The sequence below is a fragment of the Hoplias malabaricus genome, chromosome 12, assembly GCF_029633855.1.
Source record: "Hoplias malabaricus isolate fHopMal1 chromosome 12, fHopMal1.hap1, whole genome shotgun sequence".
NCBI classification, from domain to species: domain Eukaryota; kingdom Metazoa; phylum Chordata; class Actinopteri; order Characiformes; family Erythrinidae; genus Hoplias; species Hoplias malabaricus.
Window position 1 is genome coordinate 34,222,692 of NC_089811.1, and position 26,139 is coordinate 34,248,830.

Below are 26,139 nucleotides of genomic sequence, written 5' to 3' on the forward strand. Positions count from 1 at the left end.
ATTATTTTCCATGCAAAGTCATACGCCATTGTTTCCATAGCAAGGTTCCAATAAAGCTTTTCAGTGTTTGCATTCACTTACCATATAACACCCTGTAAAAGAACCATCATAGGAACACTACTGACAACATATTATTTGGCAGGTTAGCCCATTTTTAAATGCCAGCAATATCACTATGTGATGATGGGCAGTTTTTAGAACATGAGATCTGTTTGGTTTAATTTTCTGTACTTTTCTCAAGACATTGAAGTTTGTTATCCTGTGTCTGATATACTCATACCTAAATATGATGCACTCTCCAGGCAAACACTGGTGAGTGGTGGTCCTATTGCGATATCTTTCCATTGATAAATGGGGTGTGGGTTTGAGGGGATCAACTTAAAACCTACAAATAGGTTTACAATATATTAACAAATGTAGATACTGAGTAGCAGTACCTTCTTAACTGGCAACTCAATGTATTTATTATATAGAGGAACCACCCAGACATTATAGAATGTGACCATTATTGCTGTATGTGACTCACAGCTTATTGCCTGTATGAATGTTGGAAGAGTGCCATATGAGAGAGAGAGAGAGAGAGAGAGAGAGAGAGAGAGAGAGAGAGAGAGAGAGAGAGATTGATTCAGACCTGCATGGACAGAGGATCACCTTTTATATACACACCTACGGACACAAATCAGGCAAAACATTAAAATGATGAGTTTTATCATTGTCCACTTGCTAGACACATCTACCTTTCAGATATAAATTAAGAGACAGTAGCTCATCTGTTGTTGCAGATTGTATTAGACTTTCTATTGTCCTTTGTCAGGGATCACTGGTCACTGCCCACAGGATGTTGTTGGCTGGATATTTTTTCTTAGCGGACTGTTCTCATTCCCGCAGTGACACTGAGGAACAAGTGTGATGTTATGGTTGATTAATATGTGTGTGTGTGTGTGTGTGTGTGTGAGTGCACATGTACATATTATATTTACTTCCTCTCTATGTATGTATTAAAAACATAGGCATTGCTCTCTGTGATCCACTTACAGCACACTACCACCACCATGTCAGTGTTACTGCAGTGCTCAGAATGAACCATTGGAACTCTCTCTCTCTCTCTCTCTCTCTCTCTCTCTCCCTCTCTCTCTCTCTCTTTTGCTCAGAGGGGTGATGAAGAAGCAGTGCTTGACAGAGGAGGCACTCACTCCATGCTCAAGGCCAATCTGGAAAAGGAAGAACTAGAAGGTAATGACAGAGAACCTCCGCACACACACACGTCAGAGAAGTGAGTGAGGATATGGGGGGAGGTAGAAATGGAGGGAGGGAGCATGGGAGAAAGAGAGAGAGGACTGGAACTGGAAATCAAAATCACATCCCACCAGCAGCAAATCCTGACAGAGCATAAGTATGTGTGTGTGCATCTGTAATGAAAGAAGAGGATAATAAAGGAAAAGAAAAAGAAAGGTAGGACAAGAGAGAAGGGAAAGAGGAGAGGCAGGAGGAGAGTGACTGAGAATCATTAAAAAATAGAAAAAGAAGAATGAGAAAGAAAGATAAGGAAGAAGAAGTCAGAGGGAAATAAAATTAAGCAGTGACAGAAGAAATTGAAGGAGGGAATGAAAGAGCTAACTAGGAAATAAGAAGATAAATGAGTACCAAAGAGATCAAAGAGTCACAAAGCATGAAAGAAAGAAATTACAAGAGAGTAGTGGAATAGAAAGGACAGACTGTGTGTGTGTGTGTGTGTGTGTGTGTGTGTGTGTGTGTATGAAAGACAGAGAGAGAGAATGACAGGAGACATGAGTGGATGGTATCTTGCACCCAGAGAGGGTCTCTAGAGGAAAAGATAAAGGGGAGAGAAAAGACAGGACTAATTCTGCTGGGTCTGTGTGACGTCAGCAGTATGCCTTGATCTCCAGAAGAGCTATTTCTGTATCCTACTAGGCTTTCTGAGGAGTGAAGAATGCTTTACTATTGCTCTTATTTAGAGACACATTGTATATAACCGGTATCATAATTACAGGATTTCATTTTAGTGTAAAGAAAGACAATGGAGCGTCTGATTGATAGCGCCATTGAGTCTGTAATAAGTCACCTACATGGAACTGAAGTAATGATGAGTTTCCATGTCTTTGTTTTGTCTCAACCAGTTATTTTCAGATGCCTGACAGCTGTATTTTTATACGTACAGCAGAGCAGAGACAGCTTTTTAAAGAATGTCATAGCTGCTCTATGTGGTGGAGACAGTTAATGGGTATGTATGTGAGGGTGCTGAGGGACATTGCTGTCAGGGAGCTTGTGTGTGTGTGTGTGTGTGTGTGTGTGTGTGTGTGTGTGTGTGTGTGTGTGTGTGTGTGTGTGTGTGTGTGTGTGTGTATCTGCTGTCTCTCAGCCCTGTGTCGTGACTGTATTGTGTCTGAGACAGGAAGCAGCACTATGCTCCGTGCTCCATATCCCAGCTCTAAAACACAGCCCTTCAGGGACAAGCTAGATCTCTCTCTCTCTCCCCCTCTCTCTTTCTCTATCTTGAAGCACATTCTATCTCTCACATCCCCCTCTCTCACTCTTTATTCTTTTATTCCTCATATCCCTTATTCTTTTCTTTTGCTCTCTCTTCCCTCTATTTCTCGATCTCGCTTTACATATCACTGTTTGTCTCTCTCTTATACACACATCATATGCTCTCTCACTGTATGTATCTCTCTCTCTCTGTCTCTCATCTTCATGGTTTCTATGGTTGGGGCAGGTGGCCTGGTTATTGCTGGAGAGAAACTGGGGCCACAGACACACAGGTGTGTGTGTGTGTGTGTGTCTGTCTGTCTGTCTGTCTGTGTGAACTGCCTTTACAGCACTAATATGAATTTTAATCGTATCATTCTGTTGAATTACATAAGCAAACAGGCAGCCAAGCTCTGAGCTGTCATTGCAGCGCTTCCCCACTGACAGAAATGACCTGCAACTAACATGATATCACTACATTCAATTAAGCTCTAAGATGACTTTGTTTCCAGATGTCATTATGGAACTCATGACAGCTGGAAGGGAATCAACTTAAATGCCATCTGCTACGTGTGCAATAAATGCAGATACTGATATGTCACAGCACCTCACAAAATAACAAATTAGCTGAGTGTAGGGATGGTGGTTTTATTTTATTACTGCCTCCAGATATTTTAAACCATTTATAGACTCTATATAGGTTCAGCCTAATGTCCAAGCTGTAACTAAAAGTCTACATTGATCATTCAGAATTTTCATTCACTTTTGTTGCCACATAAACACATGATTGTGAAAGCTGATTGCTCGGGCGGTTGGGAAAATAACTGCGGTCAGCTGAAATAACCATGATCAGCTGAAGTAGTTGTGTTCAGGTACTTACAAAAGAATTGTGCGGGGCCTACACACAAGGACAAACTATTCTGTAGTCTTTTGTTTTGAAATCACTCTGTGTAGTGAATAATTAGAGCTAGATTGTAGTATAGAACTGTCCCAACTTTTTTGGGTTATGTTGACGCCATGAAATTTTGAAACAACATTTTTCCTTTAAAATGTTACATTCTCTCAGTTTAAACTTTTGACCTGTGATTTTTGATCTATTCTGAATAAAATATTAGCTGTTGGCACCTCCACATCATTGCATTCAGTTTTTATTCACAATTTGTTTAGTGTCCCATCTATTTTGAATCCGGTTTGTAATAGAAGCAGTAGCAGTAGCAGTAGTAGTAGTAGTAGCAGTAGTAGTACTAGTGGTGGTAGTAGTAGTAGTAGTAGTAGTAGTAGTAGTAGCAGTAGTAGTACTTAGTAGTAGTAGCAGTAGTAGTACTAGTGGTGGTAGTAGTAGTAGTAGTAGTAGCAGTAGTAGTAGTAGTAGCAGTAGTAGTACTTAGTAGTAGTAGTAGTAGTACTAGTGGTGGTGGTAGTAGCAGTAGTAGTACTTAGTAGCAGTAGTAGTAGTACTTAGTAGCAGTAGTAGTACTAGTGGTGGTAGTAGTAGTAGTAGCAGTAGTAGTACTTAGTAGCAGTAGTAGTAGTAGCAGTAGTAGTACTAGTGGTAGTAGTAGTACTAGTGGTGGTGGTGTTAGTAGTAGTAGTAGTGGTAGTAGTAGCAGTAGTAGTACTTAGTAGCAGTAGTAGTAGTAGCAGTAGTAGTACTTAGTAGCAGTAGTAGTAGTAGTGGCAGTAGTAGAAGTAGTAGTAGCAGTAGTAGTACTTAGTGGTAGCAGTAGTAGTAGAAGTAGTAGTACTTAGTAGCAGTAGTAGTAGTAGTAGCAGTAGTAGTAGTAGTCAAAGTACTGGCATCAGTTAAATATGTAGCATTGAAGGTTTCTTGTAACTTGTTATGTTATAAATTGTGGTGTGGTGGGGTGGAATTTGCCGAGTTTGGTTCCATTTATTGGAAAGTGTTAATGCAATTTATTAGAAACATACCATCTTCATCTTGTATAATGAAATATTTCTAACATGACTAATATAGTAGCTTCTATGATGACTCTGCTTCCATCTACAGGGCACCAACAGGCAGCAAATGATGTTAAATTATGAAATTGATGTATGGATGTGTTAATTAAACTTAAGATACATTAACTGACATTAAAAAACACATATAATTTTGTTTTAACCTTTATATATTTAGGAATATCTTATGCTACTGTATTTATTAAAATGAAAGATGATATTTTAGCATTATCATAAATATATATTAGGATACATTAATACCACAGTTGCATCAGTATAGCCAAAAGTTTGTAGACAGCTGCTCAAAACTCATTTTTTCACAAGGGTGTAACGAGGTGGTTAATTCCACTGTGTCCAGAATAAGTGTAACTAAAAACATTTGAATGTTTCACTTAATATAATGGGGTGTATCCAAACATATGACTATACAGCGCCTCGTATAACCGATAACAAACTTCAGCAGACTTTGTAGAAAGTAAAGTTTTTAGCCTCCTCCTCATAGTGCCCTCTTCTGCAGCTCTGTGGAGAGCTAATCTGGACCTGGGGAGTTTATGAGTATGGCAAGTGTAGGTCAGGCAGCTTTGGCACATTCTATTCCTCACTATTTAGAGCTTTGGATATTTTTAACACACCAGCAGAAATACTTCTTGCTGCTTTTCCCTGCCCACTGAATGCCTTCCCCCTTCGTTGGAGTAAAAGAAGGGAAGTCTAGTGAGGTTCCTACACTAATATTACCCTCAGTCTGGAACTTTCCAACTGTGTATATGTTGCTGTAAATGTTCAGCCCTCTAAACATTTTTGATTTGCCTAAAGGTGATCTATGGGGAACTTTGTGAATGTGTGTATATACGTATTATACAGGGGTGAAGTGTATAAACAGGTGGGCTTAAATATTCATAGAGAATGAAGGGTTCGGAACTGTGTTTATAAAGAATGAAAACCCCAGACCTATCATTCATTACAACGTACGCAAAGTGCGCGTGTGTGCGCGTGTGCGCGTGTGTGTGTGTGTGTGTGCGCGTGTGCGCGTGTGCGCGTGTGTGCGTGTGTGTGTGTGTGTGTGTGTGTGTGTGGCCTCTGTGGCAGATGTTAAAACTAAACAGTGTCCTAAAGCTGCAGGCCTGGAACTTTATTTAAGTAAATAATGAAATCAGCTAAAACATTCCATTTTTTTAAACAATGACACACACTGAGGCACAGTTGGTGGTTTGTACTTTCGGTGAACTAGGCATGCCATGACCTCCAACGGATCCAAATCCAGATTAAGGGAAGTGCTGTAAGCTAGTGTATCAGAGCACAATGGCATTAAATATTTTAATTGTGTAATCTTATATTAAAAATTCCATGTTTACTATGAGTCTCCAACTGCAGACATGCTAATATTCTTCTGTATTTATGTAAGACTTGTGAGTTGCCCTTATGTAGAGTGCGGTAACCAAAATACATAAATACTATAATTCTGTTTATTTTGACTAGTTTGTTTGAACAGATAAAAATGCAACTGCAGTGCTATCAAAAGCTATGAGGACTGTCGTTTTGCTGAAACACAATTCCATGGTCCTGTCCTCACCCTTTATATGGGTTTCCTCTCAAAATCTGAAAAAACATCCTGATGGATGGATTGTGTGAAACTGCCCACTGACGTGTAAGTCATTTGGTGACTGTGTGATAACCCGTGATGGACTGACACTCTGGCCAGTGTGTGTTCCTGTCTTCTGCCCAGTGGTTCCCCAATAGGCTAAACCTTTGGCCTGCCACTAACACAGCCACAGTCATGTTTGATTTGTGTCCTACTGCTAGAATACCAGCCCTCTTCAGACATGAAACTGAAGAGACAAAATGCAGGAGGGTTTACAGCGCTGATTGCTAGCCTCACACTCAGCCACGCCCATTTCACCAGGCTAAAGCTGTCTCTCAGTATGTGTTCTTGGGAAACGTCAATAATTGCAGCTCAAGTCCTGTTCTGTTTAAAAGTCCACGTCTAGCCGAGTACAATTACAATACCCGGATGTGTTCTGGCTCTGCCCGCATTATCTAGGATGCACTGGGACGAGATGTATTTTGACTTGAGAGAGTCACATATCTCAGAATGCATTTCACACCAACCTCACCACGTTGCTTTTCCCCGCCACGGAGACGGTGACTCATCAAGTACGCTGCCATTCCAATTAAAGAACGACCACAGAACTTTGTACTCGCAAGTCAAACTCGCAAAGTTTGTACAACCAAGTACAGCAGTTCGAACATAAAGTATTGAGAAACAGCCTAAGGGAAATGCAAAAACCAAGTGTGACCGGAGCTTAAATCTACTGGTGCCAAAAATAAATAAAAGCAAACCAGTCAATGAGCACAGCCTCATATTCAGGTCCGTTGTTTCAACCCACTGCTGTCGCTTCTCCCATTGAATTGTGAGTAAAATCAAATAACTCTAGTTAGTAAGGCCAACTTATTTATTTATTTATGAAATAGTATGAGAATGACACGTTGGCCCTTGCCTTTGCAATGTTGGTTGGATGTGGCCCTTGAGGAAAAGTAATTGGGGACCCCTGCTATAGACCCATAGTGAGTGTGAGCAGCGTGATGCGGTACGAATAAATTACAGAATCGGTTACAGAATCTGAACGAATAAATAAATGAAGTAATACTGCACTGAAATGAACCTAATTTAACAAGCCTTCTTTCTGCTGTCTTTGTAAAGAAACGTGCAGTTGATCAGACATCTGTATGCACAGACCATATCCACAGTTGGCTTAGAAAACTGTATTATGGCACATTGTCCAGCCCTGGTTAGGTGTAGAAATGGTATGTAGATATTGATAGGTACTGGTCAACATCAGCAGAAGATGCTGGATGATGTCATAATGAGCAATAATAAATACTGCAACAAATGGAAGTACTGTTATTGGGCATTCATGAAGGTTTCAATATTAGTATTAGAATAGAAAAATTATAATAATACACCTCTAGATTTTCTACTGGTATATTGAAAAGCATATCTGAAAAGCACTGCTCCACAACTCCTTTGTTTAAGCCCAACCCATTTTTTTGCATGTACTCAGTGTGCTTCACAGAGCCAGAGCTGCTTTGGTTTAGGGAGCACTAAGTCCTATTCATTTGTAACACATAGGTCACAGGACTCTGTATATTGGGGTGCATGTGCCCTTGGGGCGGAGGACACACCGACGCCACCGTCACCATGGCCACAAGCACAGGAAGAGGAGCAGAGAGAGAGACTCAGGAGTGGGGGATGGACGAGAGTCACCTGCATATGGTAAGAGATTATTTTCACTAATTTTGTCTTATAATCTTACTCTTTTGTGCTCTTTCATTCTCAAACCTCTTTCTCTCTGTCTCACTCCTTTTCTTTTCATACCTGTCTCTCTCTGTCCTTCTCTCTCTCTCTCTCTCTCTCTCTCTCTCTGACCTACACTTGAGGTTGTTTCTGTGCTGTGTGAATTCTAAGCAGCCCGCAAGCAAGGCTTGCTGTTCATTTTGCCAACTGCTACACGGCTATGACTCACTCAGCCTCTTCTGTGATGCTGTAATGGCTGTAATGATTATGCTCAGTCAATTACACCATGGATGCATATTGATTCTCAGGCAGAACACAGAAATTCTGCACATGAAAAAACGAACTGGCGAGGGTTTGTTATCTTAACTTAGACTAAAGGTAACTGTATGCGATTTAGTGATGGAAAGATCTTCATATTCATAACTGACAGTGGTGACAATTTTATTGTATAATTACTGCATTTTCTAGTTCTGTTTCATTTCAGTTTCAGAAATATCTCACATAATTAAAGTGATTGTTGTTAAATGTCTGAAAAAATAGGCACTAATGATGTGTTTTTGCAAAGCTAAATCACAATAAAGCACAATGCCAGTCTGCTAAAGCCTCACTCTCTGTGTTACAGACACACCCTCTCAGAGAGTCCAGTTTCTGCTGGGAACTGAAGATGATGATGAAGAACATATTCCACATGACCTCTTCACAGAGCTGGATGAAATCTGTCTGCATGAAGGAGAAGATGCTGAGTGGAGAGAAACAGCCAGGTGACCCAGGGCATGCACCCATCACACCTCAGCAAATTAAGGGTTTCCTGTCAGTCATGTGACCTTTTTATAACACATTAAATGTTTTCTTTGCCTTGACGTATTTGATCAGTAATTACAGACATATTTATAGGTCCAAATATTAAACGTTATCGAAGCCTTACCAAAAAGCATCTTGTTCGTCATTGTATAAATATGATGTATTTTAAATAATTGTTGTATTTATTCATTCATTTTATGTAAAACATGAAAAGCCAGATAGCTAACATCTGACAACTGATTTGTCAGAGAATAAGAAATTAACAATAGAGCTACAAGTCTGTTTAGACGTTTGCCTTATTGAGACATTTTTTTCCCTCTAACCGTAGTGGTGAAAACTCTGGTGATCACTGGTGAAATTTTCTGCAGAATAAGAATAGAATTGCTGTTTTTCTAGCATATTTTGAACCATGTTAAGGGTTACCCTATTGCTGGCTTGGTTGTATTTTTTAGCCTATAGCTCAGTGGATAGGCTACAAGTCATTATCAGTTGAAACCACAGGGATTCCTTAAGGCTCTATATATTAGTGTAATGTGTGCTGGGTATTGAAGTGTGAGAACAGTAATGATTGACATAAAATGCAATAACGCTATAAAATACATTAATTCATTCATTCATTATCTGTAAGCGCTTATCCAGTTCAGGGTCGCGGTGGGTCCAGAGCCTACCTGGAATCATTAGACGCAAGGTGGGAATACACCCTGGAGGGGGCGCCAGTCCTTCACAGGGCAACACACACAGTCACACATTCACTTGAGTTGCCAATCCACATACCAACGTGTTTTTGGAGTGTGGGAGGAAACCGGAGCACTCGGAGGAACCCCACGCAGACACAGAGAGAACACACCACACTCCTCACAGACAGTCACCTGGAGGAAACCCACGCAGACACAGGGAGAACACACCACACTCCTTGTAGACAGTCACCCGGAGGAAACCCACGCAGACACAGAGAGAACACACCACACTCCTCACAGACAGTCACCTGGAGGAAACCCACGCAGACACAGGGAGAACACACCACACACCACACTCCTGACAGACAGTCACCCGGAGCGGGAATCGAACCCACAACCTCCAGGCCCCTGGAGCTGTGTGATTGCGACACTACCTGCTGCACCACCGTGCCACCCCACTATAAAATAGTTTCATAAAAAGGTTCATGTATCAACAAATGTGAAATAAAGTCTGCTGAGGATTCAGTTAAATTCTTGAAGGTTTTTGAGAGAGAGAGAGAGAGAGAGAAGAGAGAGAGAGAGAGAGAGAGAGAGAGAGCAACTCCATCATCATATTTAATAGATGTTAAAAATAGGGCTAATATAGAGTCAGGAAATAACTTTCAATTAGATAAAACTGGCTCTAATTCTGAGGAAGTTAGGAGGGTATGCTTTTTATTTGTGTACATATCTTAAAACCTAAATCTAAACAGAAATACATTATTTTGTTAATTTACACTCACTCTGTTGTGCCCCATTATTATAAATTAGTTTTTCCATTTAATCTCCTGTCAGTTTGTTGCAGATAATATTAAGCATTCAATTCCCTATAATAATTTATTTAATTATGCAGAATAATTATTTATCTTTAAACAATATTTGTTTTCTCTACTTATTTTTTTGTATTATTAGTAGCAGCCAGATCTGACTATATTTTTCAGTGACACAGAAAGCAAAATTTATTGCCATTTTAACAGGCAACAAATATTTATATACTGAATAAGTATCACAAAATGTATTTTACGTATGAGATATGACATTACATTGGTTCCAAAGAGTTAGGAAAAAAAAACAAAGCTTTATGACAAAGCTAACATATACACAACATTTTGTTTTAATTTGATATTTAAGGATCTTGTGGCTCTCATGAAATCACTTTTCTCTGCAGATGCATGTAGTGCCCTGAATATTCTCATTATTATTTTCTCTCTCGTGTCTGACCTCTGTGAACTCTCTCTCTCTCTCTCTCTCTCTCTCTCTCTCTCTCTCTCTCTCTCTCTCTATAGATGGCTGAAGTTTGAGGAGGATGTAGAGGATGGAGGGGAGAGATGGAGTAAGCCATACGTGGCCACACTAACTCTGCACAGTTTGTTTGAACTACGAAGCTGTATTATCAATGGCACTGTGCTGCTTGACATGAGGGCCAGCACTCTGGAGGAGATTGCAGGTTAGTGTGTATACCTTTTAAAGGCAAGAACAATTTCTTTGAAAGTAATTGCTGGAAATGTCTCATTTATAGCAATAGACTGCAGCTCTAGTAGCTTTAGTCTAATCTCCCCTGAAATCACACCCTAAATCTCTAACCAAAATGAATGAATATTTCACTTTAGCCTACCCACTCACTTTTGTTGGTGTTGTTGATTCTGAGATTGGCTTCTTTAACATCTGTTGGATTCAGTGTTAGGCTTCCTCTGTGAAAGGCTAAGATGAAAACCATAATATCCTATCACAGTCACAATCATGATATCCATATTTGTATAAAAAAAGTCCCCTGTATACTTTAAAAGCAACAAGCAACTGCCCATTTGTCTCTGTTATGTGTTGGTCAAAAATATATATATTTGTAGTAGTAAACCATGTGCTATATTTAAGTCAATTTGAAAAACATTAATTTAACTTTGTATTAAGTATTAGATGTTGGAACTGAGGAGCGGCACAGTGGTGCAGCAGGTAGTGTCGCAGTCACACAGCTCCAGGGACCTGGAGGTTGTGGGTTCGTTTCCCGCTCCAGGTGACTGTGAGGAGTGTGGTGTGCTCTCCCTGTGTCTGCGTGGGTTTCCTCCGTGTAACTGTCTGTGAGGAGTGTGGTGTGTTCTCCCTGTGTCTGCGTGGGTTTCCTCCGGGTGACTGTCTGTGAGGAGTGTGGTGTGTTCTCCCTGTGTCTGCGTGGGTTTCCTTTGGGTGACTGTCTGTGAGGAGTGTGGTGTGTTCTCCCTGTGTCTGAGTGGGTTTCCTCCGGGTGACTGTCCAGGTGGGTTTCCTCCGGGTGACTGTCTGTGAGGAGTGTGGTGTGTTCTCCCCATGTCAATGTGGGTTTCCTCCGGGTGCTCCGGTTTCCTCCCACAGTCCAACACACGTTGGTAGGTGGATTGGCGACTCAAAAGTGTCTGTAGGTGTGAGTGTGTGAGTGAATGTGTGTGTGTGTCTGTGTTGCCCTGTGAAGGACTGGCGCCCCCTCAAGGGTGTATTCCTGCCTTGCGCCCAATGATTCCAGGTAGGCTCTGGACCCACCTCAGTTACAGATAATGAATGAATGAATGAATGAATGTTGGAACTGGATTTTGGCTGCCATTGAACCTCTGCTGTTTAAATTACATTTCCCATTACATATTAATGAAGATAAACAAGCAGCAGAAATGTTTTTTCAGTGGGAGATCAGCATAAATTTTCTTTGATGCATTTAAAGCCTGCTGTATTTTTGGAAACACTGATCATGCAGCATTGTTAAAAAACGTCATCAAAGGGAATACTAAACAGACTCGTATATCATGTGACCATTCAGACCACTGTATGGTTGAAGAGAAAGGTTTAGTCCCAAAGAGAGCAGTGAAAAAAAATCAAGACCTGCTAAACCATTATTTACCGTATCATAATTTCTTAATGCCATGGTGTGCTTTTGTGAAGAGTGGGGACTGAAACAGCATCTGCATACATTTAGTGGCTATTTTGCATCATTTTGAAATAACCTCTTATTTAGATCCCTGTTACTGCCTTGTTACTAGGTCATAGCCCAGAGTTGTATACACTGTGACAGTTAATATGGCCTTCAGATCAGAACTGAGAAACATAGTCATTTCAACACTTCAAAGGATTCAATGATTTTTTTTATATTGTCAATTCCACTAAACATAAAGAATCAAGATGCCGTTTCTCTCTCACCTTATACACAGATTTACAGACAGACTTATAGGTCAATAACACAATACAATAAAATGTAGAATGGAACCATTGTCATGAGTTCTTGAAAATTTACTAGAGTTGAGTTGTTCAGGGGCTAAAAGTACCTTTCTTTTCCATCTTAATATATACTTCTGTTGTGGTTGTGGAGGCCTCAGTTGACATCTTCCGTTCCACACTCTGCTTTTTTCATTTGTGACTTTTAATTCTGTGAAGTTTGAAGTAACTCAAAAGAGGTGATTATGTTACGTTCTGGATGAATTAACAGAAAAATGCCGACTATCTTTCTGTGGGCACAGAGCCATCATTTCTTGTCATTCAGCACTCCTGCTAAACAGCTGAATTATACAGTAGACAGTCATGCACATCTAGTGCTGAGATGTTCTTTTAGCTACTGCTCAGTGTTCACTTCACTGCTCTCAACCAAGTGCTGTCCTATTAACTTCACATAAAAAGGTGTCAAGGCTATCAAGGATTTTCATATATACATATTAAATATCCACAGAATTACTGAATGCAGATTTAGTCATTTTAAATAGCACATTAGGTTAGTAACAAGGCTGAGACATATGCTATATTAAGTATTAATCTATGTTTATTATTCATGGCATATTAATTATTTACGTCTTAGCCAAGCCATTCTTCAGCAGGTATAGCAGATGTTGCTGGTTTTTAATTTCAATTAAAGATATTTTTTAAATATGTTCCAGCATCTGGATTATATACACATTACATTACAGTACATGATGTTGCAACTTTTTTTCTTTCACCTTTACCAGTTACAGTAAAGTAATTTAGCCCAGTTCAGTGCAGTAAAATCATCCTGTGGAGAAACAGGTGTTCATTTATGGCATTTATTCAGATTTGGATCTGCTTTGCCAAGTAGGCTGAGATAATTCATGTGTTTTTAGGAATAAATCAGGTTTATGTATTTCTCTCTCTCTTAGACATGGTGTTGGACCAACAGGAATCATTGGGAGATCTCAGTGAAGAGGTGAGGAAGAAGGTCCGTGAGGCTCTGCTTAAGCAGCACCATCATCAAAACCAGAAAAAACTGGCCAACCGCATTCCCATAGTTCGCTCCTTCGCTGATATTGGCAAGAAACAGTCAGAGCCAAACTCCATGGACAAGAACGGTATGGTGTATCCTGAAGGGGATTATAGTTTTCCTTCGGTGTCAGCATGTTAAATGCAACATGTGGAGTTTATGTTATGTTATGGGGAGCAATGAGCATGGATCTTTCCTGGCCTATCAACTGTCAGTCTTTCTAGTTCAGCATATGTTGATGATTACGTTATGTTGGAATTAATGCCGGCGGTATTTTGTAATTATTACAAAAAGGTCAGAAGTCTTTTAAATGCATCCAGATATGCCACAGATACACTCTGTTGGGGTTTAATCCTGAAATGTGCATTAAATCTGCATAGAAGAGGTTTGGTTGGCACATATCTGGTTTTTAGGATTGAGTGCTAAACTCAACATAAAGCTCTCCCCATGGCTTTCGTTCTGGTAAAACGGCATTAATCTGGATCAATGTGCGGAAAGATTCTCTTAAGCTCTGTGTCTGTTTGGGGCAGGAAGCTGGAATGGAAATCACTGTGTGTGTGGGTGTGTTTTATTTGTGTGTGTGTGTATTATAAGTGTAGGTGTAATTATACACATTCATTTTCACTTTGCATATATACATTTCATAGTGTGTGTTTACGTTTCATTGTCAGTTGGAGAATAAGATTTTCTAGGCAAAGACTTATCATCGCTGTTCAATCAAAAACATGTATCTCCATTTTTTGTCCATTTTTAATTTACTGTATCATTAGAGGGGCGGCATGGTGGCGCAGCAGGTAGTGTCGCAGTCACACAGCTCCAGGGGCCTGGAGGTTGTGGGTTCGACTGGAGGTTGTGGGTTCGATTCCCGCTCCGGGTGACTGTCTATGAGGAGTTGGTGTGTTCTCCCTGTGTCTGCGTGGGTTTCCTCCGGGTGACTGTCTGTGAGGAGTTGGTGTGTTCCCCCTGTGTCTGCGTGGGTTTCCTCAAGTGTCCCAAGGTGTGTGTGTGTGAGCGAATGTGTGAGTGTGTGTGTACTGGCTTTGCGCGCAGTGATTCCAGGTAGGCTCTGGACCCACCGCAACCCTGAACTGGATAAGTGCTTACAGACAATGAGTGTATCATTTGAACACAGCAGCTGTCTTTAACACTGTGAAAATTTCACGATGAACAGACCAATAGAAATGCTCCAAAATTACGTGGAGAAAACCTTTTTTCATTGATAAAGTTGATATTTTTGGGGATACATTTGATTGGACAGCGACGATATGAGCATTATAAACATTAATGTTGCTCTTGTGTGTGTGTGTGTGTGTTTGTGTGTGTGAGTTAGATGTCCGTTACGCCACTGTGTGAATACTCAGCTCCATTTGCATAGTTTAATCCTCTCTTTCAGGTTATCTTCCTGTTCTCCTCTGGTCTCTCTCAATGTTTCTTTGTGTGTGTGTGTGGCAGGTGGCTCATCTTTCTGTTCAGCCTTTCAGTCTTCTCTTTGGGGTACATTTAACTCTGATGTGAGGTGCATGCAGGGGTCTTCCTGCTCGCCATGCTGGCCTTGGTGTTGCTCTTCCAGAGTGTCCATCTCCTCTCCACTCCCTGACTCATCCTCCACCTCCACCCACAGAGCCCACACACACAGCCCACCACTCTCCTATTCTCTGCAGGCAGAGGACGACCCGGACCCAGGCAACTTAGACTTGACTTTCTCCTCTATCCTTTCCTAAAATAAAACTTGTGAAGGTGGTTATTTTTCAATATCAGCTGCACGTGTTGGGATATTATAAATATACAATGCTCTAGTGGGATTTATATAGTATACTGTGCCAACTGCATTCTTTAGTAGTCTGGAGCATGTAATGTGGACTAAGGACCTCATTTAGCTTTCTAGAAAAAAGATGATATAACTTTGTGAGGAAACCTAAACTCAAACCCATATATAGTATATAGTTTTGTATATATAATATAGTATATGTTTGTACACCAGCAGGACCTCAGTATGAACCAACTAATATAAAGTCTTAGCCATAAATAGAAAACCCCCTCTCTGTCTACAGCCTCTGTACTTGACAAGAGACACACCCCTGTTGCACTGATGCTCTGTCATAACAATATCACCTGGTCTTTTTGATATCTGGTGGAGTAGAGACAACAATATAGAAAAGAAAGGTCATGTGTCCTGTGTATATTATTAGAGACATAGATTCTGTTTCATTTTAAAAATTCTCTACAAGAGATTTTGCATCTTACTGATTACATATCAGCTAAAACGGAATCCCTGCTAATTAAATGTAAAATATATTACGGTAGTTTAATTAATTATCTTTTAAGATTTATGGTCTGTGTTTTCAATATAGTGTATTGCAATATTGCATGAAGTTATTTTTTGAGTTTTTGATTACCGCATGTTTGAATGATGCTGAATGTATGTATGTATATAAATATATATATATATTTATAAGTTAGCAGCCTGTTGCTTTTGCTTTTCTATGCTGGAGTTTCTGCCTCTTTAGAATTTGGTTACATTTTGTTTGTTGATTGTTGAATTCACACCAAATCAAATTAATTAATCTGATGGATTCTCTCAGGTTTTTGATGAGTTTATTGATGCAATTAAAAGCAAATAAAGTAGAGTTTTACATTTTCTGTAAAATTAATTCATTAAGTTTTAAACAAATGATAGTTTGTGAAATAATTAATTCTACAAATATTAGGAGGTCAAAATTTTCACCGTAGTGTTAATGAATTTAAAACATTTATTAGCCGTTTAACATATCATATCTTAATTTTTGTGGATTTTAAGTGTACTACATCATTTGAACACAGTAGTTGTCCTTCATATTTTGTGAAAATGTTCTGATTAATGGACCACAAGAATGCTCCAAAATGACTTTTTACAGTGACTTCCATTGAAAATTTAGAGGTTTTTCCTTCTCCTACAAAGTTACTATTCTGGACATAAATGTTTTTATTTGGACAGCGGTGATATTTAATTTATCAAGACTGCAGAAAAATTATCTGGTTCATATCAATAAAGTCTACTTTGCCACCTTTGAAAGTGTTGTTTAGGAAGTTGCTAGCCTTCCTCATTCAAACACAAAGACATGAGGAGCTCCAAACCTCTTTATTGGTGCTGATTTGATTGTTTCTCTGTTCTTTATTGTGAAAGAATACTGAGTACCATTAGCACGCTAATTCATGCAGAGTGCTCATACAACAGTCACACAGAAACAGCAGCCCTGAAGCTAGAGAACAAGACTGTTAAACAGAAAAATAATTCCTCACACATTGTAGGACACAGTCATTCTCACTCCAAATTAATGAGGTTTGGTGCTATATCATGTTTCGCAAGCAATAGCTCTAGCTGCTATTAGCGTATAATGCTAAAACTCTGATTAAATTGGAATAAGAGAAACTCATCTCATTATTCCTGTTTTTTTTTTTAATCAGCCTATAAATAAATCAAACACTGAAATTAGCTTTGGCTCAAATTTAACATATTAACATTGCTTTCTTTCTTCCTTCTCTTTGGCTAATTTCATGTTTGCATTACTCCATTTGTAGTGGGGACTCTACAAGATCATATTGACCACGATCATCCATTTAATCCACACATTTCTTGCCTGCATCATAAAACATCTGGGTCTAGCTGTCTCTCACTCTCTCTCGCTTGGTCTACCATAAATCAACTACAACTTAATGCACTTCAGCAGAGCATAAGTGCATTACACTTCTCTCCGACTCTCTCTGTCTCTCTGTACAACCATCTGCATTTATGAAATAAATTAAATTGTAAATATTAAATTGCTTCACCGTAACCCCGAGATCTTGAGAGGCTCACTGCTCTGTTCGATCTGCATTGGCAGACTAATGATTGATTGCTTTTCGCTGGTTGTCGCCAAAGGATCAAGACTGACTGCATGATTGGTGTTCTGTACTGTCATTGTGTAAACAGGTCAGATGATGCCTCCTCAGACCCAGCCCTGTGCCCCTGAGCTCAAGCCAGAAGTCAGCAGAGAGAACAGCTCTGTGGATTTTAGTAAGGTAAGAGTAACCAACTGTTTACCTGTAAGTTCTAATGTCCCAGAATCACTAAAATCACAAATGCTGGCTCTATAAAAAACATGCTGTGCATTTTTTTCATGAAACTGTCTAAATATTAAACCATAACAGTTTAAGTGATAGTAAGACAAATGTTTTTTTACAGAAGAAACACTTGTGCACTTTTAAATTAAGTGGTTATTTGCATTTGCTGTATTAAACATATTGGAAACCAATAAAAAAAAAAATATGGCCTATATAAAATGGTGGTACATGGTGGGATCAGTGTTTTTGTGCATTCTACAAACTATGAAATACAACAACCTGGACATTTTTTGTGGGCTGCGTAAATCAGAAAATATGGGATAAAAAAACTGTTCTGATTTTGTTCTGCATTTTATGTAGCATTAAATAAATAAATAAATAAACAAAAATTTTGCAGAATTTTGCAGAATATGCCATATATAAATGTTTTGTATAGACGAATTAAATCTACCTCTCATGTACCTGGCAACTGCATACTTCTACTCCCAAGCTGGGGGTGGCACTATAGGAGCTGCTCTTGCCAGCACAGTACAAAGGAGCCAAGGAACAGAGGACAGAATAATGACCAATAACAGTAGTCATGTCAATATTTTATAAGATAATTTCTTCAAAAGCATTGACAATACTTTCCTCAAACTGATGCGTTCTGAGAGAAGCAGGCTCTCCTTGGTCTGACCTCTTTTCCTGCTTCTTGCAACACATTCTGTGGCCAATGAGCAAACAAGGTTCATTTACGTCACCACGGATTGTACGTGTTGTTTAATATTTCCCTGGTGAGTCTGCATTTATTTAGACTGTGAACCACCTGCTTTGCATTGGTCTTGACCACAGAAGAACAGGGTGAAAGAGAACGTACGAAACATGCAGAGCAACAGACGAACTACAGTCTCTAATTCTAGAACTACAAAATGCACCTATATTGCCAGTGGAGCTGATAAAATAGACTTCAACTGAAGGAAGAGTGAGGTCATTGTAATATTATTGCTGGTTGGTGTATGTGCTGCTGGTAAAGTAAATATCTGTTTTACTACTGCAGTAATGCCAAGTGTCCAGTGTGTGTCAATGTCACATATTCTCACTGGATTTAGTCTAAAACTAATCTCAGAACAGCGTGTAGATGTGATGTGTTTGGTAACACTTGTTTACTACAAAATGTAAGGCCTAAAAACATATGTAACTATGCAGTACCTTGGAATATAATACATAACAGTTTAAATGTTAAATAAAAAGAAAGCTATAAGACAGACTTTCTGTCAGAAAGCAAACATATTTATCTTGTGCCTTGAGCACTTGTTTCTAAAAGAAAGGATAAGAGACAGTGATTATTCAAATGAATGAAAGTAGAACTGAGTAATATAGAGTGGAAATGATGAGAGTGGAAATGTGAAAATGTGCTACAGATGACAACACAGAAAGGAACGGAACATTATCAAATATTACATAATACCCCGGATTATAGATTATGCAAATATGTGTAATCTCTGTACTATTTCCCATACCTCCATATGTGCTAGTAATATGTAAAAAATGCTCTTCTGACCTAGTCTCAGAACTGAACGTGAGAGTGTGAGCTTTTAACTGAAGAGAACATTTCTCTGTAAATTGAATTACATAGAAACTGGCATAAAGAGTTTACATGAGAATTTTTCACAGACCTGGAACAAAAATAATTCTTGTTTTTATCTCAGTACTATAATTCAATCTAATGGATGCTGAAACTTGAGTAGAATATAAAAAACTCAAATGTCTCCTTGGCTAACCTTCCAACCCTCTGTGTGTGTGTGTCTTGTCCTTGCTGGACTTGTAGATAGACCTCCACTTTATGAAGAAGATTCCTGCTGGAGCTGAAGCTTCCAATATCCTTGTAGGAGAGCTGGAGTTCCTGGACAAGCCTGTAGTGGCATTTGTGCGTCTCTCTCCTGCTGTGCTTCTCAATGGTCTGGCAGAGGTCCCCATCACCACCAGGTCAGCAGTCTGCTTTACCCAGTCTGATATCCAGAAGGTTTCTGGACTTTACCTGGAGGAACTGTATGTGTAACATTTGTACCAAACAATACCCAGATTTTATCCTGCTGGCACCCTAGTACAGATCTGCGCGTTGAATGAGTGCATGGGTGAATAGAGCGGGTAATGTCCCATCATGTAAGGACAACTCCGGAAAATGTCGGGATCTAATTCTCCAGACTTTTTCTAGAATTTTCTTTTGTGCAAACAGCTAAACTCATGCACAGCAATGGCCCTGCAAAAGTCATATTGTTTTTATTGTCAGTGGCTGTTAGTTAGCTATAGAATAGTTGATTGCATTTATTAGTCAGCTTGCAACTAGCTGTTTTGTCCTATTCCGCATATTTTCATTCGTTCATTCATTATCTGTAACCGCTTGTCCAGTTCAGGGTCGCGGTGGGTCCAGAGTTTACCTGGAATCATTGGGCGCAAGGCAGGAATACACCCTGGAGGGGGCGCCAGTCCTTCACAGGGCAACACAGACACACACACACATTCACACCTACGGACACTTTTTAAGTCGCCAATCCACCTACCAACATGTGTTTTTGGACTGTGAGAGGAAACCGGAGCACCCGGAGGAAACCCACGTGGACACAGGGAGAACACACCGCACTCCTCACAGACAGTCACCTGGAGGAAGCCCACGAGGACACAGGGAGAACACATCACACTCCTCACAGACAGTCACCCGGAGGAAACCCACACGGAAACACAGGGAGAACACACCACACTCCTCAGACATTCACCCGGAGGAAACCCACACAGACACAGGGAGAACACACCACACTCCTCACAGACAGTCACCCGGAGGAAACCCACGCAGACACAGGGAGAACACACCACACTCCTCACAGACAGTCACCCGGAGGAAACCCACGCGGACACAGGGAGAACACACCACACTCCTCACCGACAGTCACCCGGAGCGGGAATCGAACCCACAACCTCCAGGTCCCTGGAGCTGTGTGACTGCGACACTAGCTGCTGCGCCACCGTGCCGCCCTCCGCATATTTTAGCATAAATAATATAATGTATAATAATAATAATATAAAGTATGGCCAAAATTCGTTTACTACTTTTTATTTTTTTCTTTTGTTTCAATTAAATTAAATATGTAAATAGGTCGACACGGTGTGAGTGTATGTCACCCTGTGATGTGCTGGCACCTCCTCCAGGGTGTGTTCCCACCTTGTGCCCACTGGTTAAGCAGCTACAGATAATGAATTAATGAATGAATATGTAAATGGAAAATGTGTTTCCCTTGAACATGAGAACATTAGTCAGGTGAGAACATTAGTCAGGTGAGATGTTGGATATTCACTTGGCAATGTGGTGTGGTAACCTATAGCTCATGTGCAACAGCTCCATAGTATGACCGTTCATTTTATCAGCATTTTATGGCAGTTATATAAGCTGTATTTGCAAAACGGGATATTTATGACCCTAGAAAAATGTTCATAATGCTCTTAAAATAACCATTACTTTCTCATTTGTTATTGCTTTTTGCTACAATGCCACAACTGCTAAGATTTTCTGCTTCATCTTCTACCTTTGCCAAATGATATAGAAACCACAGAAAATGTAATAAGAAATCTGATATTTAAGAAATTAAAAATGTAATGGGCTGTATAAACATGTTAAATGATGTAGAATGCTAAACCCTGCAGTGCTATGGTCTGCCAGGACAGGAATTGGATACCTCAATACTAAGTGTACATTAAAATAATTGTCATAGACTTAACCTTACAACTGAAGAATTGTATAGTGTGTTTGATACAGAGCCTAGGCGTACAATTTGGAGTGCAGTTTTTATTTTCCAGTTTTAACCTCACATTTGTGCCACAGAAAATGTGTGCCCCAGAAAACCTTCACGCTGTGCTACTAAAAAAAGTATCACATGCACTGTCTCACCTTCTTCATGCATCCTTTCTTATTCTAAGGTGCCTTATTTCATTATTTCTCTCTATTAGGTTCCTCTTCATTCTCCTGGGACCTCTGGGTAAAGGACAACAGTATCATGAGATTGGCAGGTCTATTGCTACCTTGATGACTGATGAGGTAAGAAACCATCCTTAAACACCTTTTACTTGAAACTGATATTGATGTTTTCATGTGGACATGAGGTAATAAAGATATGTTTAACAGGAGTGTTTGGAACACTGCGTTAGATAGGACATAATTATTTTCCCAAAGATGTGGATTTGAAGAGAATGGAGGCAACCCAAGGCCATTCACAGTTATCCACATTCTCTCACTCCTTCCTCGAGGTGCTTAGAGCACTTTCTCAGTACACGTAATGACATGCAAACGCCTGCTAATTAGCTAGAACACCATTTTTTTGTCTAGCAGGCAGTTACTAGGTTTCTATGGCAACTCTATAAGGGCACTACTGTTGAGTTATGTTAATGTTTTTTTTTTTTACTAGCAGTTGATTTTTGGTTTTGCATGAATTGTTTTTATTCAGAGAAACGAAATTATTCTTGTCTAGGTTTTTCATGATGTTGCGTATAAAGCTAAAGACCGAAATGATCTGGTGGCTGGGATCGATGAGTTCCTTGATCAAGTAACTGTCCTCCCCCCTGGAGAGTGGGACCCATCTATCAGAATTGAGCCTCCAAAAAATGTCCCTTCTCAGGTGAGTGGTTGCCGTTGCTATGGATGTATCTTATCATGCCCATATGATTGAAAACAGATTTTTCCTCATATAAATAAATAAAAGTTTAGTGTAGTGTGTAAACACACTGCCCAGTATTTCATATGAAGTCTAGGATGCAAATAAACCTGTGTTGAATTTATCTTCCAATGTATCTTATGTGGACATCAAGCAAAACACGAAAATATAAAGAATATGTAGGATTTAGGCTGTTTGATGCTAGATTATATCAATTTCATTTATAGCCCATGGAGTTCAGTTTTGCCTTCCCTCTGGGGTAATTTCTATTGCCTTCAATTTATTCTGTGAACTCCACTCCAACCAGCAATATTCTGAGCTGGAAGAGACAGAGCTGACACAAATGCTCTGTGTGTGTGTGATAAACAGGAGAAGAGAAAAATCCCTGCTGTCCCCAATGGAGAGCTGGCAGAGACTGAGGAACATGGGGGGCATGGAGGCCCTGAGCTACAGCGCACCGGGAGGTCGGTTTGGACAGTGTGTGCTTGTGTTCAGAAGTGTGTGTGTGAGTAAGCAGAAGTGTGTGCGTGTGTCTGTTTCTGTAGAGCTAGAGCACGAGCATTTGAGTGAGGTTAAGCAGGTGTTAAAGTTCAGGCCAGAGCTATGCATGAAACAAAATAAGACTTAATTACAAATTAGTCTTTGTTGCTCATGAGCTGTTTACTCTATATAACCAAATGCCATGGCATTGAAATCAAGTTTCACAACTTCCAAATGAACTGGACAGACGCCACAACTGACATTTGGTCACTGAGACTCCCCCCGCGAGTGACAGTTTTCACAACTTACTGCAACTTTCTCTCCTCTCATAAAAACAGCCCCCTTCTGTTCGTGGATCCCTTTTTTTTCCTCTCGTTCATTTGCAGCAATCACATGCTACATGAAGCCCCATTAAGTGTAGCTTTAACCCGATCGGATCCTGAGAATTACCCACTGTGGCAAGAGGTTAAAGTCTTCACCGGTATATTTACACCGGTTTGTTCAAACTATGAGATTGCTGCCACAATGGCTGGTGATGTTAAGAACAAATTAACCACATAAAATCAGGCTCTGTTAAGGACCAAATGAGAGGCTGTACTAGGATTGTGGCAAGGCAAGTAAACACTATACTGCAAATATATTCACTTACCCATCTAAATCATCGAATTCAGGTATTCCAATCACTTTCAATGCTACAGGTGTATAAAATGCTGAGGCAGAGGTTGGCAACTTGTTGTAGAGTCAGTCGCTACAGACCTCCAGACTTCATGCGGCCTTCAGATTAAATCAAGGTCAGTGAGTAGAGAGCTTCATGGAATGGGTTTCCATGGCCGAGCAACAGCATCCAAGCCTTATATCACCAGGCGCAATGTAAAGCATCGGATGCAGTGGCGTAAAGCACACTGACACTTGATTCTAAAGCAATGGACACGTGTTCTCTGGAGTGATGAATCACGCTTCTCTGTCTGACAATCTGATGGATGAGTCTGGGTTTGGCGGGTGCCAGGAGAACAGTACTTGTCTGACTGCATTGTGCCAAGTTTGGTGGAGGGGGGATTATGGTTTGGGGCTGTTTTTCAGGAGTTGGGCTCAGCCCCTTAGTTCCAGTGAAAGGAACTCTGAATGCTTCAGCATACCAAGAGATTTTGGATAATTCTATGCTCCCAATTTTGTGGAACAAGGTTTGGGATAGCCACATCCTGTTCCAACATCACTACGCACCAGTGCACAAAGCAAGGTCCGTAAAAACATGGATGAGTGAGTCTGGTGTGGGAGAACTTGACTGGCCTGGAGTCCTGGCCTCAACCATGGAAGCAAATCTGTCTCATCAGATTTTGAAATATTACCACCTTTGTATTTGTAGCACTGAATATTTTGCTAAGCAATTATGCATCTGAATATAATTGCTCTTGAATTGAACTCGTAAATTTTCAAGAACATGTTTTCATGGTTATTATTCAAGGTTAATACATTCAAAATATAATAAAAAACTCAAGCTTAAAGAAATTCAAACAATATATTTTGAAGTTGCTCAAATTCGTTAGACCAAATTCAGATGTCAAAATAAGAGTTAGGGATACAAAGGATACGTAATCGATTCTGTCTCTAATAGAACCAACATCCATCCATGATGCTGAAGTTGGCTACTTACTCGCCAGTTTCTTATTAGGGTTTCCTGTTTCACATTATATGGTGCAGGCGGCACGGTGGTGCAGCAGGTAGTGTCGCAGTCACACAGCTCCAGGGACCTGGAGGTTGTGGGTTTGATTCCCGCTCCGGGTGACTGTCTGTGAGGAGTGTGGTGTGTTCTCCCTGTGTCTGCGTGGGTTTCCTCCGGGGGACTGTCTGTGAGGAGTGTGGTGTGTTCTCCCTGTGTCTGTGTGGGTTTCCTCCGTGTGACTGTCTGTGAGGAGTGTGGTGTGTTTTCTCTGTGTCTGCGTGGGTTTCCTCCGGGGGATTGTCTGTGAGGAGTGTGGTGTGTTCTCTCTGTGTCTGTGTGGGTTTCCGCCGGGTGACTGTCTGTGAGGAGTGTGGTGTGTTCTCCCTGTGTCTGTGTGGGTTTGCTCCGGGTGACTCAAAAGTGTCCGTGTGTGTGTTGCCCTGTGAAGGACTGGCGCCCCCTCCAGGGTGTATTCCTGCCTTGCGCCCAATGATTCCACGTAGGCTCTGGACCCACCATGACCCTGAACTGGATAAGTGCTTACAGATAATGAAGGAATGAATGAATGAATTTTATGCTGCACTAGTTGCATTCTATCGCTGCTAGATGGCAAAATACGAACACAACTTCCATACCGTGGAAAAACTACACATTTAGCTTCCTTCCGTGGATATTATCTCTTTATTATCAAAGTGTCTCAAAAATCTGAAAGGCTCACTAAAGACACAATATAACAGACTATTGATATCCTGAAAATCAAGAAATTTTTTTGTGGAATTTTTATATAATTGCCCTATAAACATAGCATTGGACATGATAGAATGTGTGGAGAAATTGCTTATTTGGCTAAATTCATTGGACATTATCTCTTTATTTTGGAGGCGGTGGTGGTGCGGTGCATTCCACTGCAATGTCAGACTCTGCAGTGCTGAGAATGAACTGTAGGGGTCCTGATACATACACACAGACACACACACACACACACACACATGTATGTGTATGTATCAGGACCCCTACAGTCAAGTATTTTGACGGTGGTGTCATTCTCAGCACTGCAGTGAGTCTGACGATGCAGTGGAATGCAACGCACCACCACCTCCACCATGACATCAGTGTCACTGCAGCTCTTCAAACGATTCACAACCAGAGTGACAACTGCTCTGTTGTGGTTCTGACCACTGAAGAACAGAGTGAATGGGGGTTAGCAAAATATCCTCAGCAAAAGAACAACAAAATGCAACTATATTGTAATGTGGTTACTCTAGTAAAATAAAATTAGAAAACATGTATAATAAGTGATTAACTAAAAAATTAAGCTTAAACAAGTTTAATGTGTGTAGAAATAAGGTAATGTTGTTGCTGCTTTGGCTGATTTATGTAATAGTAATTGCAATTTGTGCATATTTTAGACATGAGACATCAGGAATATATATTAATGAAATCATTATTAATTAATTTATTTATTTTCAAGAGAAGCTAAGTCAGTTTAGATTATATTTCATTTTAGATCAGCTAGCTTTGTCCTGTGTTTCAGGTTGTTTGGTGGGCTTATCTTGGATGTAAAGCGCAAAGCACCACACTATCTGTCCGACTACACGGACGCCATCAGCCTGCAGTGTGTGGCCTCTTTCCTGTTTCTCTACTGCGCCTGCATGTCTCCTGTCATCACCTTCGGTGGTCTGCTGGGGGAGGCCACAGAGGGACGCATAGTAAGAGAAACACAACAAAACTCATTGATTCATCTAGACACAATGACGTTTTTA

General features: G+C 40.2%; 1 protein-coding gene across 2 annotated transcripts in view; it reads left to right on the forward strand.

The window, feature by feature from the left end:
• Positions 1 to 26,139, forward strand: part of slc4a10b (solute carrier family 4 member 10b) — a 61,925-nt gene that overhangs the window by 25,769 nt on the left and 10,017 nt on the right. Inside the window, exons 3-14 of one of the 2 annotated variants that reach the window (XM_066686606.1) lie at positions 1,152 to 1,233; positions 7,571 to 7,714; positions 8,358 to 8,496; positions 10,539 to 10,699; positions 13,377 to 13,565; positions 14,930 to 15,160; positions 17,427 to 17,515; positions 19,365 to 19,522; positions 21,536 to 21,623; positions 22,054 to 22,200; positions 22,606 to 22,700; positions 25,911 to 26,085. In XM_066686606.1, the coding sequence (XP_066542703.1) occupies positions 1,152 to 1,233; positions 7,571 to 7,714; positions 8,358 to 8,496; positions 10,539 to 10,699; positions 13,377 to 13,565; positions 14,930 to 15,160; positions 17,427 to 17,515; positions 19,365 to 19,522; positions 21,536 to 21,623; positions 22,054 to 22,200; positions 22,606 to 22,700; positions 25,911 to 26,085 (1,698 nt within the window). The remainder of the gene's footprint in view (positions 1 to 1,151; positions 1,234 to 7,570; positions 7,715 to 8,357; positions 8,497 to 10,538; positions 10,700 to 13,376; positions 13,566 to 14,929; positions 15,161 to 17,426; positions 17,516 to 19,364; positions 19,523 to 21,535; positions 21,624 to 22,053; positions 22,201 to 22,605; positions 22,701 to 25,910; positions 26,086 to 26,139) is intronic. The other variant, XM_066686605.1, reaches the window with a different exon arrangement.